The sequence below is a fragment of the Coregonus clupeaformis genome, chromosome 35 (genome assembly GCF_020615455.1).
Source record: "Coregonus clupeaformis isolate EN_2021a chromosome 35, ASM2061545v1, whole genome shotgun sequence".
In the NCBI taxonomy this organism is placed as follows: Eukaryota; Metazoa; Chordata; class Actinopteri; order Salmoniformes; family Salmonidae; genus Coregonus; species Coregonus clupeaformis.
Window position 1 is genome coordinate 36,214,206 of NC_059226.1, and position 16,071 is coordinate 36,230,276.

Consider the following 16,071-nt stretch of genomic DNA (forward strand, 5'->3'; position numbering starts at 1 on the left):
AGGATAGTCTAATACGAGGATCATCAACTAGATTCAGCCGCGGGCCGATTATTTCTTGAGTGGATGGTCAGCGGGGCCGGAACATAATTACATATAATTTGTAGACTGCAAATTGACCGCAAGAAGCCGAAATATGGTATCTTAAATTCAAATCATTTGGAGCTGATTTCCTGGTGTTCTTTTATAGTCTTTTATGTCCAACAATGAAAATTCAACAACACTTTTTTTTTTTTTTTTTTTTTTTGCTTAGTACTTGCAGGGGGTGGTGCAAATAAAACCACCCGTGGGCCAAATTCTGCCCGCGGGCCGCCAGTTGGGGAACCCTGGTCTAATAGCTCGGCTAGGTGTGAAAAATCCCCCAATTTGTGCCACAGTTTAGACTACCGATAGATCAGCGTTCTAACTCCCCCTTGTGATAGTGTGGTGCAATGACAGAATGACGCAATTTACCACAATCTGCCACCATCTACCACAAACGGTCACGGCATAGCTAGGCCTAAGACCCCTAGACATAATGAGTCAGGTTACAGACCAGGTAACCAGGACTAAGACCCCTAGACATAATGAGTCAGGTTACAGACCAGGTAACCAGGACTAAGACCCCTATACATAATGAGTCAGGTTACAGACCAGGTAACCAGGACTAAGACCCCTAGACATAATGAGTCAGGTTACAGACCAGGTAACCAGGACTAAGACCCCTAGACATAATGAGTCAGGTTACAGACCATGTAACCAGGACTAAGACCCCTAGACATAATGAGTCAGGTTACAGACCATGTAACCAGGACTAAGACCCCTAGACATAATGAGTCAGGTTACAGACCATGTAACCAGGACTAAGACCCCTAGACATAACGCGTGCAACAATATCAGCAGGCTAGTTAAGCGGTTTCATAACTGTTGCATTATAACAAGTTTAACTAGGTGTGTGTGTGTGTGTGTGTACAGGCTGAATGTATTTACGTGTGTGTGTGTGTGTGTGTGTGTGTGTGTGTGTACAGGCTATGTGTGTGTGTATAAGTCTGTATGTGTGTCTGAACATCTGTGTGTACAGGCTGAATGTATTTACGTGTGTGTGTGTGTGCAGTACTCACGCTGAGCAGGTCCTAGTACGTCTGGTGGGCAGGGGGCTGGGTATGAGGTAACCTCTCATGGGGGAGCGGTCTCGGTGCTGGGAGCCTGGCGGGCGCAGGGACCCAGGGGACACCGGAGAGACCGGGGAGCCAGGGGACCTAGGGGTCAGGGGAGGGGTCGTAGAGCATGGGGATACTGACCCCTGGATGGGCGTGGCTTCGGAAGACATTGGGGGAGGAAGGGTAGTCGTGACAAACACCTAGAGTAGACGGACGGATAGAAAGAGAGACAGACAGAAGAGAAGAAACCCAGTTTAGTCGTTAAACTAATACACCTGATAATGGCATCAGCATCACAGCTCCAAATGACCCTCTAAACAGTTTACAATAGACAGGAGAGAGAGGAGAGGACCCTCTAAACAGTTTACAATAGACAGGAGAGAGGAGAGGACCCTATAAACAGTTTACAATAGACAGGAGAGAGGAGAGGGGAGAGGACCCTCTAAACAGTTTACAATAGACAGGAGAGAGGAGAGGACCCTCTAAACAGTTTACAATAGACAGGAGAGAGAAGAGGACCCTCTAAACAGTTTACAATAGACAGGAGAGAGGAGAGAGAGAAGAGGACCCTCTAAACAGTTTACAATAGACAGGAGAGAGGAGAGAGGAGAGGACCCTCTAAACAGTTTACAATAGACAGGAGAGAGGGAGAGAGAAGAGGACCCTCTAAACAGTTTACAATAGACAGGAGAGAGGAGAGGACCCTCTAAACAGTTTACAATAGACAGGAGAGAGGAGAGAGAGAGGACCCTCTAAACAGTTTACAATAGACAGGAGAGAGGAGAGGACCCTCTAAACAGTTTACAATAGACAGGAGAGAGGAGAGGACCCTCTAAACAGTTTACAATAGACAGGAGAGAGGAGAGAGAGAAGAGGACCCTCTAAACAGTTTACAATAGACAGGAGAGAGGAGAGGACCCTCTAAACAGTTTACAATAGACAGGAGAGAGGAGAGAGAGGAGAGGACCCTCTAAACAGTTTACAATAGACAGGAGAGAGGAGAGAGAGGAGAGGACCCTCTAAACAGTTTACAATAGACAGGAGAGAGGAGAGAGGAGAGGACCCTCTAAACAGTTTACAATAGACAGGAGAGAGGAGAGAGAGGAGAGGACCCTCTAAACAGTTTACAATAGACAGGAGAGAGGAGAGAGAGGAGAGGACCCTCTAAACAGTTTACAATAGACAGGAGAGAGGAGAGAGAGAAGAGGACCCTCTAAACAGTTTACAATAGACAGGAGAGAGGAGAGGACCCTCTAAACAGTTTACAATAGACAGGAGAGAGGAGAGGACCCTCTAAACAGTTTACAATAGACAGGAGAGAGGAGAGAGAGAGAGGACCCTCTAAACAGTTTACAATAGACAGGAGAGAGGAGAGGACCCTCTAAACAGTTTACAATAGACAGGAGAGAGGAGAGAGAGGAGAGGACCCTCTAAACAGTTTACAATAGACAGGAGAGAGGAGAGAGAGGAGAGGACCCTCTAAACAGTTTACAATAGACAGGAGAGAGGAGAGAGGAGAGGACCCTCTAAACAGTTTACAATAGACAGGAGAGAGGAGAGGACCCTCTAAACAGTTTACAATAGACAGAGAGAGGAGAGAGAGGAGAGGACCCTCTAAACAGTTTACAATAGACAGGAGAGAGGAGAGGACCCTCTAAACAGTTTACAATAGACAGGAGAGAGGAGAGAGAGGAGAGGACCCTCTAAACAGTTTACAATAGACAGGAGAGAGGAGAGGACCCTCTAAACAGTTTACAATAGACAGGAGAGAGGAGAGGACCCTCTAAACAGTTTACAATAGACAGGAGAGAGGAGAGGACCCTCTAAACAGTTTACAATAGACAGGAGAGAGGAGAGGACCCTCTAAACAGTTTACAATAGACAGGAGAGAGGAGAGAGGAGAGGACCCTCTAAACAGTTTACAATAGACAGGAGAGAGGAGAGGACCCTCTAAACAGTTTACAATAGACAGGAGAGAGGAGAGAGAAGAGGACCCTCTAAACAGTTTACAATAGACAGGAGAGAGGAGAGGACCCTCTAAACAGTTTACAATAGACAGGAGAGAGGAGAGAGAAGAGGACCCTCTAAACAGTTTACAATAGACAGGAGAGAGGAGAGAGAAGAGGACCCTCTAAACAGTTTACAATAGACAGGAGAGAGGAGAGAGGAGAGGACCCTCTAAACAGTTTACAATAGACAGGAGAGAGGAGAGAGAGAAGAGGACCCTCTAAACAGTTTACAATAGACAGGAGAGAGAGAGGAGAGGACCCTCTAAACAGTTTACAATAGACAGGAGAGAGGAGAGGACCCTCTAAACAGTTTACAATAGACAGGAGAGAGGAGAGAGAGGAGAGGACCCTCTAAACAGTTTACAATAGACAGGAGAGAGGAGAGAGAGAGGAGAGGACCCTCTAAACAGTTTACAATAGACAGGAGAGAGGAGAGGACCCTCTAAACAGTTTACAATAGACAGGAGAGAGGAGAGGACCCTCTAAACAGTTTACAATAGACAGGAGAGAGGAGAGAGAAGAGGACCCTCTAAACAGTTTACAATAGACAGGAGAGAGGAGAGGGACCCTCTAAACAGTTTACAATAGACAGGAGAGAGGAGAGAGAGAGAGGACCCTCTAAACAGTTTACAATAGACAGGAGAGAGGAGAGAGGAGAGGACCCTCTAAACAGTTTACAATAGACAGGAGAGAGGAGAGAGAGGAGAGGACCCTCTAAACAGTTTACAATAGACAGGGGAGAGAGAGAGAGAGGACCCTCTAAACAGTTTACAATAGACAGGAGAGAGGAGAGGACCCTCTAAACAGTTTACAATAGACAGGAGAGAGGAGAGAGAGAAGAGGACCCTCTAAACAGTTTACAATAGACAGGAGAGAGGAGAGGACCCTCTAAACAGTTTACAATAGACAGGAGAGAGGAGAGGACCCTCTAAACAGTTTACAATAGACAGGAGAGAGGGGAGAGGACCCTCTAAACAGTTTACAATAGACAGGAGAGAGGAGAGAGAGAAGAGGACCCTCTAAACAGTTTACAATAGACAGGAGAGAGGAGAGAGAGAAGAGGACCCTCTAAACAGTTTACAATAGACAGGAGAGAGGGAGAGGACCCTCTAAACAGTTTACAATAGACAGGAGAGAGAGAGAGAGGAGAGGACCCTCTAAACAGTTTACAATAGACAGGAGAGAGGAGAGAGAGGAGAGGACCCTCTAAACAGTTTACAATAGACAGGAGAGAGGAGAGAGAGGAGAGGACCCTCTAAACAGTTTACAATAGACAGGAGAGAGGAGAGAGAGGAGAGGACCCTCTAAACAGTTTACAATAGACAGGAGAGAGGAGAGGACCCTCTAAACAGTTTACAATAGACAGGAGAGAGGAGAGAGAGAAGAGGACCCTCTAAACAGTTTACAATAGACAGGAGAGAGGAGAGGACCCTCTAAATAGTTTACAATAGACAGGAGAGAGGAGAGAGAGAAGAGGACCCTCTAAACAGTTTACAATAGACAGGAGAGAGAGAAGAGGACCCTCTAAACAGTTTACAATAGACAGGAGAGAGGAGAGGACCCTCTAAACAGTTTACAATAGAGAGGAGAGAGAAGAGGACCCTCTAAACAGTTTACAATAGACAGGAGAGAGGAGAGAGAGAAGAGGACCCTCTAAACAGTTTACAATAGACAGGAGAGAGAAGAGAGAGAAGAGGACCCTCTAAACAGTTTACAATAGACAGGAGAGAGGAGAGGACCCTCTAAACAGTTTACAATAGACAGGAGAGAGGAGAGAGAGGAGAGGACCCTCTAAACAGTTTACAATAGACAGGAGAGAGAGAGAGAGAAGAGGACCCTCTAAACAGTTTACAATAGACAGGAGAGAGGAGAGAGAGAAGAGGACCCTCTAAACAGTTTACAATAGACAGGAGAGAGGAGAGAGAGAAGAGGACCCTCTAAACAGTTTACAATAGACAGGAGAGAGGAGAGAGAGAAGAGGACCCTCTAAACAGTTTACAATAGACAGGAGAGAGGAGAGGACCCTCTAAACAGTTTACAATAGACAGGAGAGAGGGAGAGAGAGAAGAGGACCCTCTAAACAGTTTACAATAGACAGGAGAGAGGAGAGAGGACCCTCTAAACAGTTTACAATAGACAGGAGAGAGGAGAGGGGGACCCTCTAAACAGTTTACAATAGACAGGAGAGAGGAGAGAGAGAAGAGGACCCTCTAAACAGTTTACAATAGACAGGAGAGAGGAGAGGACCCTCTAAACAGTTTACAATAGACAGGAGAGAGGAGAGGACCCTCTAAACAGTTTACAATAGACAGGAGAGAGGAGAGGACCCTCTAAACAGTTTACAATAGACAGGAGAGAGAAGAGGACCCTCTAAACAGTTTACAATAGACAGGAGAGAGGAGAGGACCCTCTAAACAGTTTACAATAGACAGGAGAGAGGAGAGGACCCTCTAAACAGTTTACAATAGACAGGAGAGAGGAGAGGACCCTCTAAACAGTTTACAATAGACAGGAGAGAGGAGAGGACCCTCTAAACAGTTTACAATAGACAGGAGAGAGGAGAGAGGAGAGGACCCTCTAAACAGTTTACAATAGACAGGAGAGAGGAGAGGACCCTCTAAACAGTTTACAATAGACAGGGAGAGAGGAGGAGAGAGGAGAGGACCCTCTAAACAGTTTACAATAGACAGGAGAGAGGAGAGAGAGAAGAGGACCCTCTAAACAGTTTACAATAGACAGGAGAGAGGAGAGGACCCTCTAAACAGTTTACAATAGACAGGAGAGAGGAGAGAGAGGAGAGGACCCTCTAAACAGTTTACAATAGACAGGAGAGAGGAGAGAGAGAAGAGGACCCTCTAAACAGTTTACAATAGACAGGAGAGAGGAGAGGACCCTCTAAACAGTTTACAATAGACAGGAGAGAGGAGAGAGAGAAGAGGACCCTCTAAACAGTTTACAATAGACAGGAGAGAAGGGAGAGGACCCTCTAAACAGTTTACAATAGACAGGAGAGAGAGAAGAGGACCCTCTAAACAGTTTACAATAGACAGGAGAGAGAGAAGAGGACCCTCTAAACAGTTTACAATAGACAGGAGAGAGGAGAGGACCCTATAAACAGTTTACAATAGACAGGAGAGAGAGAAGAGGACCCTCTAAACAGTTTACAATAGACAGGAGAGAGGAGAGGACCCTATAAACAGTTTACAATAGACAGGAGAGAGGAGAGAGAGGAGAGGACCCTCTAAACAGTTTACAATAGACAGGAGAGAGGAGAGGACCCTATAAACAGTTTTAAATAGACAGGAGAGAGGAGAGGACCCTCTAAACAGTTTACAATAGACAGGAGAGAGGAGAGGACCCTCTAAACAGTTTACAATAGACAGGAGAGAGAGAAGAGGACCCTCTAAACAGTTTACAATAGACAGGAGAGAGGAGAGGACCCTATAAACAGTTTTAAATAGACAGGAGAGAGGAGAGAGAGAAGAGGACCCTCTAAACAGTTTACAATAGACAGGAGAGAGGAGAGAGAGAAGAGGACCCTCTAAACAGTTTACAATAGACAGGAGAGAGGAGAGAGAGAAGAGGACCCTCTAAACAGTTTACAATAGACAGGAGAGAGGAGAGAGAGAAGAGGACCCTCTAAACAGTTTACAATAGACAGGAGAGAGGAGAGAGAGAAGAGGACCCTCTAAACAGTTTACAATAGACAGGAGAGAGGAGAGGACCCTCTAAACAGTTTACAATAGACAGGAGAGAGGAGAGAGAGGAGAGGACCCTCTAAACAGTTTACAATAGACAGGAGAGAGGAGAGGACCCTCTAAACAGTTTACAATAGACAGGAGAGAGGAGAGGACCCTCTAAACAGTTTACAATAGACAGGAGAGAGGAGAGAGAGAAGAGGACCCTCTAAACAGTTTACAATAGACAGGAGAGAGGAGAGGACCCTCTAAACAGTTTACAATAGACAGGAGAGAGGAGAGAGGAGAGGACCCTCTAAACAGTTTACAATAGACAGGAGAGAGGAGAGGACCCTCTAAACAGTTTACAATAGACAGGAGAGAGGAGAGAGAGGAGAGGACCCTCTAAACAGTTTACAATAGACAGGAGAGAGGAGAGAGAGGAGAGGACCCTCTAAACAGTTTACAATAGACAGGAGAGAGGAGAGGACCCTCTAAACAGTTTACAATAGACAGGAGAGAGGAGAGGACCCTCTAAACAGTTTACAATAGACAGGAGAGAGGAGAGAGAGAAGAGGACCCTCTAAACAGTTTACAATAGACAGGAGAGAGGAGAGGACCCTCTAAACAGTTTACAATAGACAGGAGAGGACCCTCTAAACAGTTTACAATAGACAGGAGAGAGGAGAGAGGAGAGGACCCTCTAAACAGTTTACAATAGACAGGAGAGAGGAGAGAGGAGAGGACCCTCTAAACAGTTTACAATAGACAGGAGAGAGGAGAGAGAGGAGAGGACCCTCTAAACAGTTTACAATAGACAGGAGAGAGAAGAGAGGACCCTCTAAACAGTTTACAATAGACAGGAGAGAGGAGAGAGAGAAGAGGACCCTCTAAACAGTTTACAATAGACAGGAGAGAGGAGAGAGAGGAGAGGACCCTCTAAACAGTTTACAATAGACAGGAGAGGTGGATGTCGTGACTACAGAGAATAATAAGAGATAGGGAGGGAGGGAGGGAGGGTTGTATCATTTTTGTCTTTCCCTCCTAACTCTCTCTCTTAGCCCATCCATCTCTTTCATTTCCTGTTCCAATGTCTAGGAGATTTATTTTGTCTGTCATTTCTTCTCTAGCCTGGGTACCAGTCTGTTTCTTCTCTAGCCTGGGTACCAGTCTGTTTCTTCTCTAGCCTGGGTACCAGTCTGTTTCTTCTCTAGCCTGGGTACCAGTCTGTTTCTTCTCTAGCCTGGGTACCAGTCTGTTTCTTCTCTAGCCTGGGTACCAGTCTGTTTCTTCTCTAGCCTGGGTACCAGTCTGTTTCTTCTCTAGCCTGGGTACCAGTCTGTTTCTTCTCTAGCCTGGGTACCAGTCTGTTTCTTCTCTAGCCTGGGTACCAGTCTGTTTCTTCTCTAGCCTGGGTACCAGTCTGTTTCTTCTCTAGCCTGGGTACCAGTCTGTTTGTGCCATCATGCCACTGTTTGATATGACAAGAAGTATTAGCATGATACACAAACAGATCTGGGACGTGACCAGGCTATTTCCACTCTCCTATGATAGATCAGTAGATCTGGGACCAGGCTATTTCCACTCTCCTATGATAGATCAGTAGATCTGGGACCAGGCTATTTCCACTCTCCTATGATAGATCAGTAGATCTGGGACCAGGCTATTTCCACTCTCCTGTGATAGATCAGTAGATCTGGGACCAGGCTATTTCCACTCTCCTATGATAGATCAGTAGATCTGGGACCAGGCTATTTCCACTCTCCTGTGATAGATCAGTAGATCTGGGACCAGGCTATTTCCACTCTCCTGTGATAGATCAGTAGATCTGGGACCAGGCTATTTCCACTCTCCTATGATAGATCAGTAGATCTGGGACCAGGCTATTTCCACTCTCCTATGATAGATCAGTAGATCTGGGACCAGGCTATTTCCACTCTCCTATGATAGATCAGTAGATCTGGGACCAGGCTATTTCCACTCTCCTATGATAGATCAGTAGATCTGGGACCAGGCTATTTCCACTCTCCTATGATAGATCAGTAGATCTGGGACCAGGCTATTTCCACTCTCCTGTGATAGATCAGTAGATCTGGGACCAGGCTATTTCCACTCTCCTGTGATAGATCAGTAGATCTGGGACCAGGCTATTTCACTCTCCTATGATAGATCAGTAGATCTGGGACCAGGCTATTTCCACTCTCCTGTGATAGATCAGTAGATCTGGGACCAGGCTATTTCCACTCTCCTGTGATAGATCAGTAGATCTGGGACCAGGCTATTTCCACTCTCCTGTGATAGATCAGTAGATCTGGGACCAGGCTATTTCCACTCTCCTATGATAGATCAGTAGATCTGGGACCAGGCTATTTCCACTCTCCTGTGATAGATCAGTAGATCTGGGACCAGGCTATTTCCACTCTCCTATGATAGATCAGTAGATCTGGGACCAGGCTATTTCTTCCCTAGACTCAAACTGAAAACTGTCACTCAGCTACTAGGCACTAGCCTGACTGCATACACACCCACACCCACTCCAAACCCTGGCTGTCCAATCAGTGCCCTCCCTAGGACATTCTAAGAACCCTCTTCACCATGGCAACACCAATCAGAGAGCTGCCAGGTTCTAGCCCATGGGGCCTGTTCAGGAGGGTTTAACGTTACAGAACGTTCAGATATAAATGCAACGTGTAGAACACATTTTATATCTGCCATTCAGCAGACGCTTTTATCCAAAGCAACTTAGCCATGCGTGCCTACATTTCACGTATGGGTGGTCCTGGGAATCGAACCCAATATCCTGCCGTTGCAAGCGTCATGCTCTACCAACCGAGCTCCAGAGGATCACATTTAGTATTTATTTTATTGTTGTATTACATTTAGTATTATTGTATATTTTAATGTATTGATGTACACCCCTTTCAAATGAGTGGATTCGGCTATTTCAGCCACACCCGTTGCTGACAGGTGTATAAAATCGAGCACACAGCCATGCAATCTCCATAGACAAACATTGGCAGTAGAATGGCCTTAGTGAAGAGCTCAGTGACTTTCAACGTGGCACCGTCATAGGATGGCTCCTGAGTGGTGCAGTGGTCTAAGGCACTGCATCGCAGTGCTAACTGTGCCACTAGATCCTGGTTCGAATCCAGGCTCTGTCGCAGCTGGCCGCGACCGGGAGACTCATGGGCGGCGCACAATTGGCCCAGCGTCGTCCAGGGTAGGGGAGGGAATGGCCGGCAGGGATGTAGCTCAGTTGATAGAGCATGGCGTTTGCAACGCCAGGGTTGTGGGTTCGATTCCCACGGGGGGCCAGTATAAAAAAATAAAAATATATATGTATTCACTAACTGTAAGTCGCTCTGGATAAGAGCGTCTGCTAAATGACTAAAATGTAAATGTAAAATGTAATGCCACCTTTCCAACAAATCAGTTAGTCACATTTCTGCCCTGCTAGAGCTGCCCCGGTCAACTGTAAGTGCTGTTATTGTGAAGTGGAAATGTTTAGGAGCAACAAGGGCTCAGCCGTGAAGTTGTAGGCCACACAAGCTCACAGAACGGAACCGCTGAAGTGAGTAAAAATAATCTGTCCTCAGTTGCAACACTCACTACCGAGTTCCAAACTGGCCTCTGGAAGCAACGTCAGCACAAGAACTGTTCGTCGGGAGCTTCATGAAATGAGTTTCCATGGCCGAGCAGCCGCACACAAGCCTAAGATCACCATGCTTAATGCCAAGTGTCGGCTGGAGTGGTGTAAAGCTCGCCGACTCTGGAGTAGTGGAAACACGTTCTCTGGAGTGATGAATCACGCTTCACCATCTGGCAGTCCAATGGACAAATCTGGGTTTGGCGGATACCAGGAGAACGCTACCTGCCCCAATGCATAGTGCCAACTGTAAAGTTTGGTGGAGGAGGAATAATGGTCTGGGGCTGTTTTTCATGGTTCAGGCTCCTTAGTTCCAGTGAAGGGAAATCTTAACGCTACAGCATACAATTACATTCTAGACGATTTTGTGCTTCCAATTTTGTGGCAACAGTTTGGGGAAGGCTCTTTCCTCTTTCAGCATGACAATGCCCTGTGCACAAAGCGAGGTCCATACAGAAATGGTTTGTTGAGATCGGTGTGGAAGAACTTGACTGGCCTGCACAGAGCCCTGACCTCAACCCCATCGAACACCTTTTGGATGAACTGGAACGCCGACTGCGAGCCAGGCCTAATCCCCCAGATGGTGGAACATTACTGCGACGACCATCTTTGATCAGTAACTGTAATGTTATTACTCAAATTGGAACTGTACTCTGATATATTACTCGTTACGTTACGCGTTACACCCCCCAATACTGCTCCTGGTGACCTGGATGGAATTCTGTGATACTTTCCCCCTGATGCAGAGAGTCCCTGACCATCTTCCGAAAACATGTTAAACTTCAACCACTTCAAAGAGTATCTTAAATCAGACATCTCAGTCAGTCTTATATTATTATTATTCCTCAAAACAAACGGGCACTTGTCTTTTCCTACCAGCACTAACTTTGTTGACACTCACTCACACAACAGTGAGGGGACTTCCTCCACACACCAGATGGCCTGTATTTGACTGCAAAGAATAACAAAACCCTGCCCTATTTTTGGGGTCTGGGTTTCCTGAAAATCCCCAAACTATTTTTGCCTTTCGTGAGGAATCACTCATATAGTGCACTACTTTTGACCAGGGCCAATAGGGTACTATATGGTTCCCTACATAGGGAATAGGGTACTATATGGTTCCCTACATAGGGAATAGGGTACTATATGGTTCCCTACATAGGGAATAGGGTACTATATGGTTCCCTACATAGGGAATAGGGTACTATATGGTTCCCTACATAGGGAATAGGGTACTATATGGTTCCCTACATAGGGAATAGGGTACTATATGGTTCCCTACATAGGGAATAGGGTACTATATGGTTCCCTACATAGGGAATAGGGTACTATATGGTTCCCTACATAGTGAATAGGGTACTATATGGTTCCCTATATAGGGACTAGGGTACCATTTGGGATACATTCCCTGTATAAACTGACACTCATCCTCTGGCTGCAATGGAGATGGTTCCATTGAGTTCATCTGGTTGTCATGTGTGTGGATATTACACACAACACACACACACACACACACACAACACACACACACACCTGCTGACACTGGCTGGTTTCAGTAGTGATCATACCCATGGAATATTCCACCAGAGACCAACGCTGATCTCTATACAAAAGGTCTCTAACCCCCCCCACACACCCCCCAGCCTCATTGACTTCATTGTGTGTGTGTGTGTCCTAATAAAGATTTTAATATTTTTATACACTACAATGGAAATAAGTTGAAACACGTTTTTTTAAAGTTATCCTCCATGATTCTAAATGCAGTGTATCCACTTGAGTGGCTGAATTACGGTCCAGTACCAGTGAATCACTGTTTAATAGTGTGTAGCCACTAGTGATGCGCGGGTTGACTCATAACCCGCAGTCGCCGCGGTTATATCCACGGTTATATCCACGGTTATATCCACGGTGCGGGCGGGTTTAGGGGCCATTAAATATTGTGAGGACGAAGGGCAGGTGGGAGACGGGCGGTTTGAATAAAGAGAAAACAATACCTTAGAAATTGCACAATAATTATACATTTATGGATTTTCTATCTATAGGCTGCATGGAGGTTGTTCTCTCATTATTTGAGGCTATCTGGTATTACTACATAAGCCTAAACTTTAAGACTTAACTGGACACGCGCCAAATAGCCTGCACAGCCAATCACCAAATAATGCTTTTGGGAACGGGCAGAAAAAGTTCACGAGGCAAAAAGGAAATGTTTACTCCTGAATTTATTTAAGCTTGCCATAACAAAGGGGTTGAATACTTATTGAACTCAAGACATTTCAGCTTTTCCCTTTTCATGTCAATCCACGGAGGCAAAAAGGACATTGTCAATGTTTAACTCAATAAGAGAAAAACAGTGAAAGGAGAGTTGAAGATGAAAGAGAAGGGAGGACCAGAAAAGTCATGTTTGGGAAAGATTTGGTGAAGTGTTAGAGGATGATATCAGAGCCGGCTGTGTTATGTGTGATGATTGTGAGGCTCTATACAAAATTCCACAGTCACAACACGGGACTTCAACTAGGTCTATGGCACGTCAAGGGAACTGTAGCCTACTGTTGAGATTGGTTAAATGGAAACTGAAATCTGGACACGGACTACGCCTCGATCACACCGACCGCGTCATTGCGTTTTGGTACACCAGGAGTACATTCATTTCCAATGGAACGCTGCGTTTGCCCTGCAGCATCGTGTTGAAGAAGCAGTTGCAGTGCGTTCTGTGTGGTGCATATGTTGGATTTATCGAACGTATGCATCAAACTGTATGTGTAGACGGCTTGACAGAAACGGTAGCAGAAGGTGAATGTTGAACTTTTGTTGCACACCTATCTAGATGATGCTGGGTACCATTTTGCCCAATAAAGCTGTCGGTGTGATCGAGGCGTAGGTCTATAACCTCTCACATAGCCTTAATAATAAACTCCTGCAGAATTATATACCAAATGCAGGCTAAATGTATACTCGGGAACAGAGGTGGAGAAATATGATTTATTTATTTCTGCATTCTTTCTGAGAGAATGCAATGCTCAGTTAGATACCATCTGTAGAGGTGCTGTCTTCATCATAAAAGCTGATAGTATTTCAAAACACATAAAATATGCATCGAAGCAGAACTGAAATCTTATCAGAAACACGTTGGGTCGTTTTCACAGCTTTCATTTTCATTACAACCCGTCAAATTGATGTCATTTGGACATTTTGCACATTTTTTTTTATTTTTAATTGTATTGTCTCCCCAGTCCCTCAACGTCTTCGCTCAGTGAAAGATGACAGAGAAAACTTTACTGATGTCAACTAGATTGAAGCATTCATTCTATCGATCCATGACATTATTCTGTTGAGCAAGGGTTTAGACTTCAAGGGCAACATATAATGACAGGGGAGAAGCTGCATGTATCTAATTATAGACAAGTTGACTAACAAATAGTCTACCAAAATGTCAGAAATTATAAATAGAAAATAATCCTGAACCCCGTCAAAAAATCATTCTGCCATCTTTGACTGTAGCCTGCAGCGCATTTTTCTATATTTGCGTGTTCGGTTTGGGTACAGGCCTCAGATTTACACTTCATCACATATACAGTAGTCGGGCGGGTGAACAAACAGCTGACCTGCGCTCCACTGGTAGCCGCTAACCTGCAGAAAACACTACAGCTCAGTTTTTTTAAACGTTGGTGAACTTCAAAGCGAGAGAATGTTCCTCTTTTCTTCACAATAACTGCCAACACAACACACAACAACAACAACAGGTTGACATAATGGAGAAGATCCAGTTGGTTCTAGTAGTGACACGAAACACTGAAGCCTTCCCTTTCTTTCTGGTCTGTGTTTGTCCTACCAGCTCTCTCAGTCTCAGGTCAGAATTACACATCCAACCATGTTTCTCAAACGTAACATTTAAAAGTTGTTCCAAATATCACATTTTGTGTTTATGGTTAAGTTTAGGCATTAACTCTGAAATGGTTAAGGTTTGGGATAGGCTTAAAACAAAAATATTAAAAACATCTTTCTATCGCTGGATTCAAACATGTTTTTTAGGGTATATAAAACACTTTTATTTGAAATATATATATATATATATATATATATATATATATATGTGTATGTGACTGAGAGTAGTCCTCCCCTCTTCGGAAGCACAAGTGTATCCTACCAGGAAGAGTTTTGATATCTGCCCCTTTGAATCAGATGTTGTATTTTCATATACTCTCTCCACCCCTCCTCCCCACTTAAGCCCCTCCCCTCCTCTTCCACCCCTCCCATTCCCCCCCTTCTCTTCCACCCCTCCCCCCACTTCAGCCCCTCCCCTCCCTCCACCCACTTCAGCCCCTCCCCTCCCGCCCCTCCACCCTCCCCCCACTTCAGCCCCGCCCCTCCCCCCACTTCAGCCCCTCCCCTCCCGCCCCTCCACCCACTTCAGCCCCTCCCCTCCCGCCCCTCCACTCCCCACCAATTCAGCCCCTTCTCTTCCACCCCTCCCCTTCTCTTCCACCCTCCCCTCCTCCACTTCCCCTCCACCCCTGTCAAAGACTCCAGCAACCAAAGTCCTAGATTGTTCTCTCTGCTACTGCATGGCAAGCGGTACTGATGCACCAAGTCTGGAACAAACAGGACCCTGAACGGCTTCTACCCCCCAAGCCATTAGATAGCTAAATAGTTAGTGAAATAGTTAACCAATAGCTACCCGGACTAATGTGCATTGATCCTTTTTGCACTAACTCATCACATATGCTGCTGTTACGGTTAATTATCAATCCTGTTGACGAGCTACTTTATTCTTAGTTACAGTGTCTTCAGAAAGTCCATATATATATATATATATACACACACACACAGAGAACAGAACAGTCAATATATATTCAGAACAGAACAGTCCATACAGTGCCTTCAGAAAGTATTCACACCCCTTGACTTTCCTCACATTTTGTTGTGTTACAGCCTGAATTCAAAATTGATTAAATTGAGATTGCGTGTCACTGGCCTACACACACACACACACACAATACCCCATAATGACAAAGTGGAATGATGTCTCACCATCATCACACATAACATAGCACTGATATCATCCTCTTTTACCACGTCACCAAATCTTTCCCAAACATGACTTTTCAGGTCCTCCCTCCTCTTTTATCTTCAACTCTCCTTTCACAGTTTTTCTCTTATTGAGTTAAACATCGACATTGTCCTTTTTGCCTCCGTGGATTGACATGAAAAGGGAAAAGCTGAAATGTCTTGAGTTCAATAAGTATTCAACCCCTTTGTTATGGCAAGCTTAAATAAATTCAGAAGTAAACATTTGCTTAACAAGTCACATAATAAGTTGCATGGACTCACTGTGTGCAATAATAGTGGATAACATGATTTTTCAATGACTACCTCATCTCTGTACCCCACACATACAATTATCCCTCAGTCGAGCAGTGAATTTCAAAACACAGATTCAACCACAAAGACCAGGGAGGTTTTCCAATGCCTCGCAAAGAAGGACACCTAATGGTAGATGTTTTTTTGTTTGTTTTTTTAAGCAGACATTGAATATCCCTTTGAGCATGGTGAAGTTATTAATTAAACTTTGGATGGTGTATCAATATACCCAGTCACTACAAAGA

The 16,071-nt window shown here is 44.9% G+C and overlaps 1 protein-coding gene across 1 annotated transcript in view; it reads right to left on the bottom strand.

The window, feature by feature from the left end:
• LOC121551616 (calcium-regulated heat-stable protein 1-like) overlaps positions 1-16,071 on the bottom strand; it is a 30,544-nt gene that overhangs the window by 10,645 nt on the left and 3,828 nt on the right. The window contains exon 2 of the mRNA XM_045211051.1: positions 1,098-1,336. Within this exon, the coding sequence (XP_045066986.1) occupies positions 1,098-1,306 (209 nt within the window). The 5' untranslated portion in view covers positions 1,307-1,336. The remainder of the gene's footprint in view (positions 1-1,097; positions 1,337-16,071) is intronic.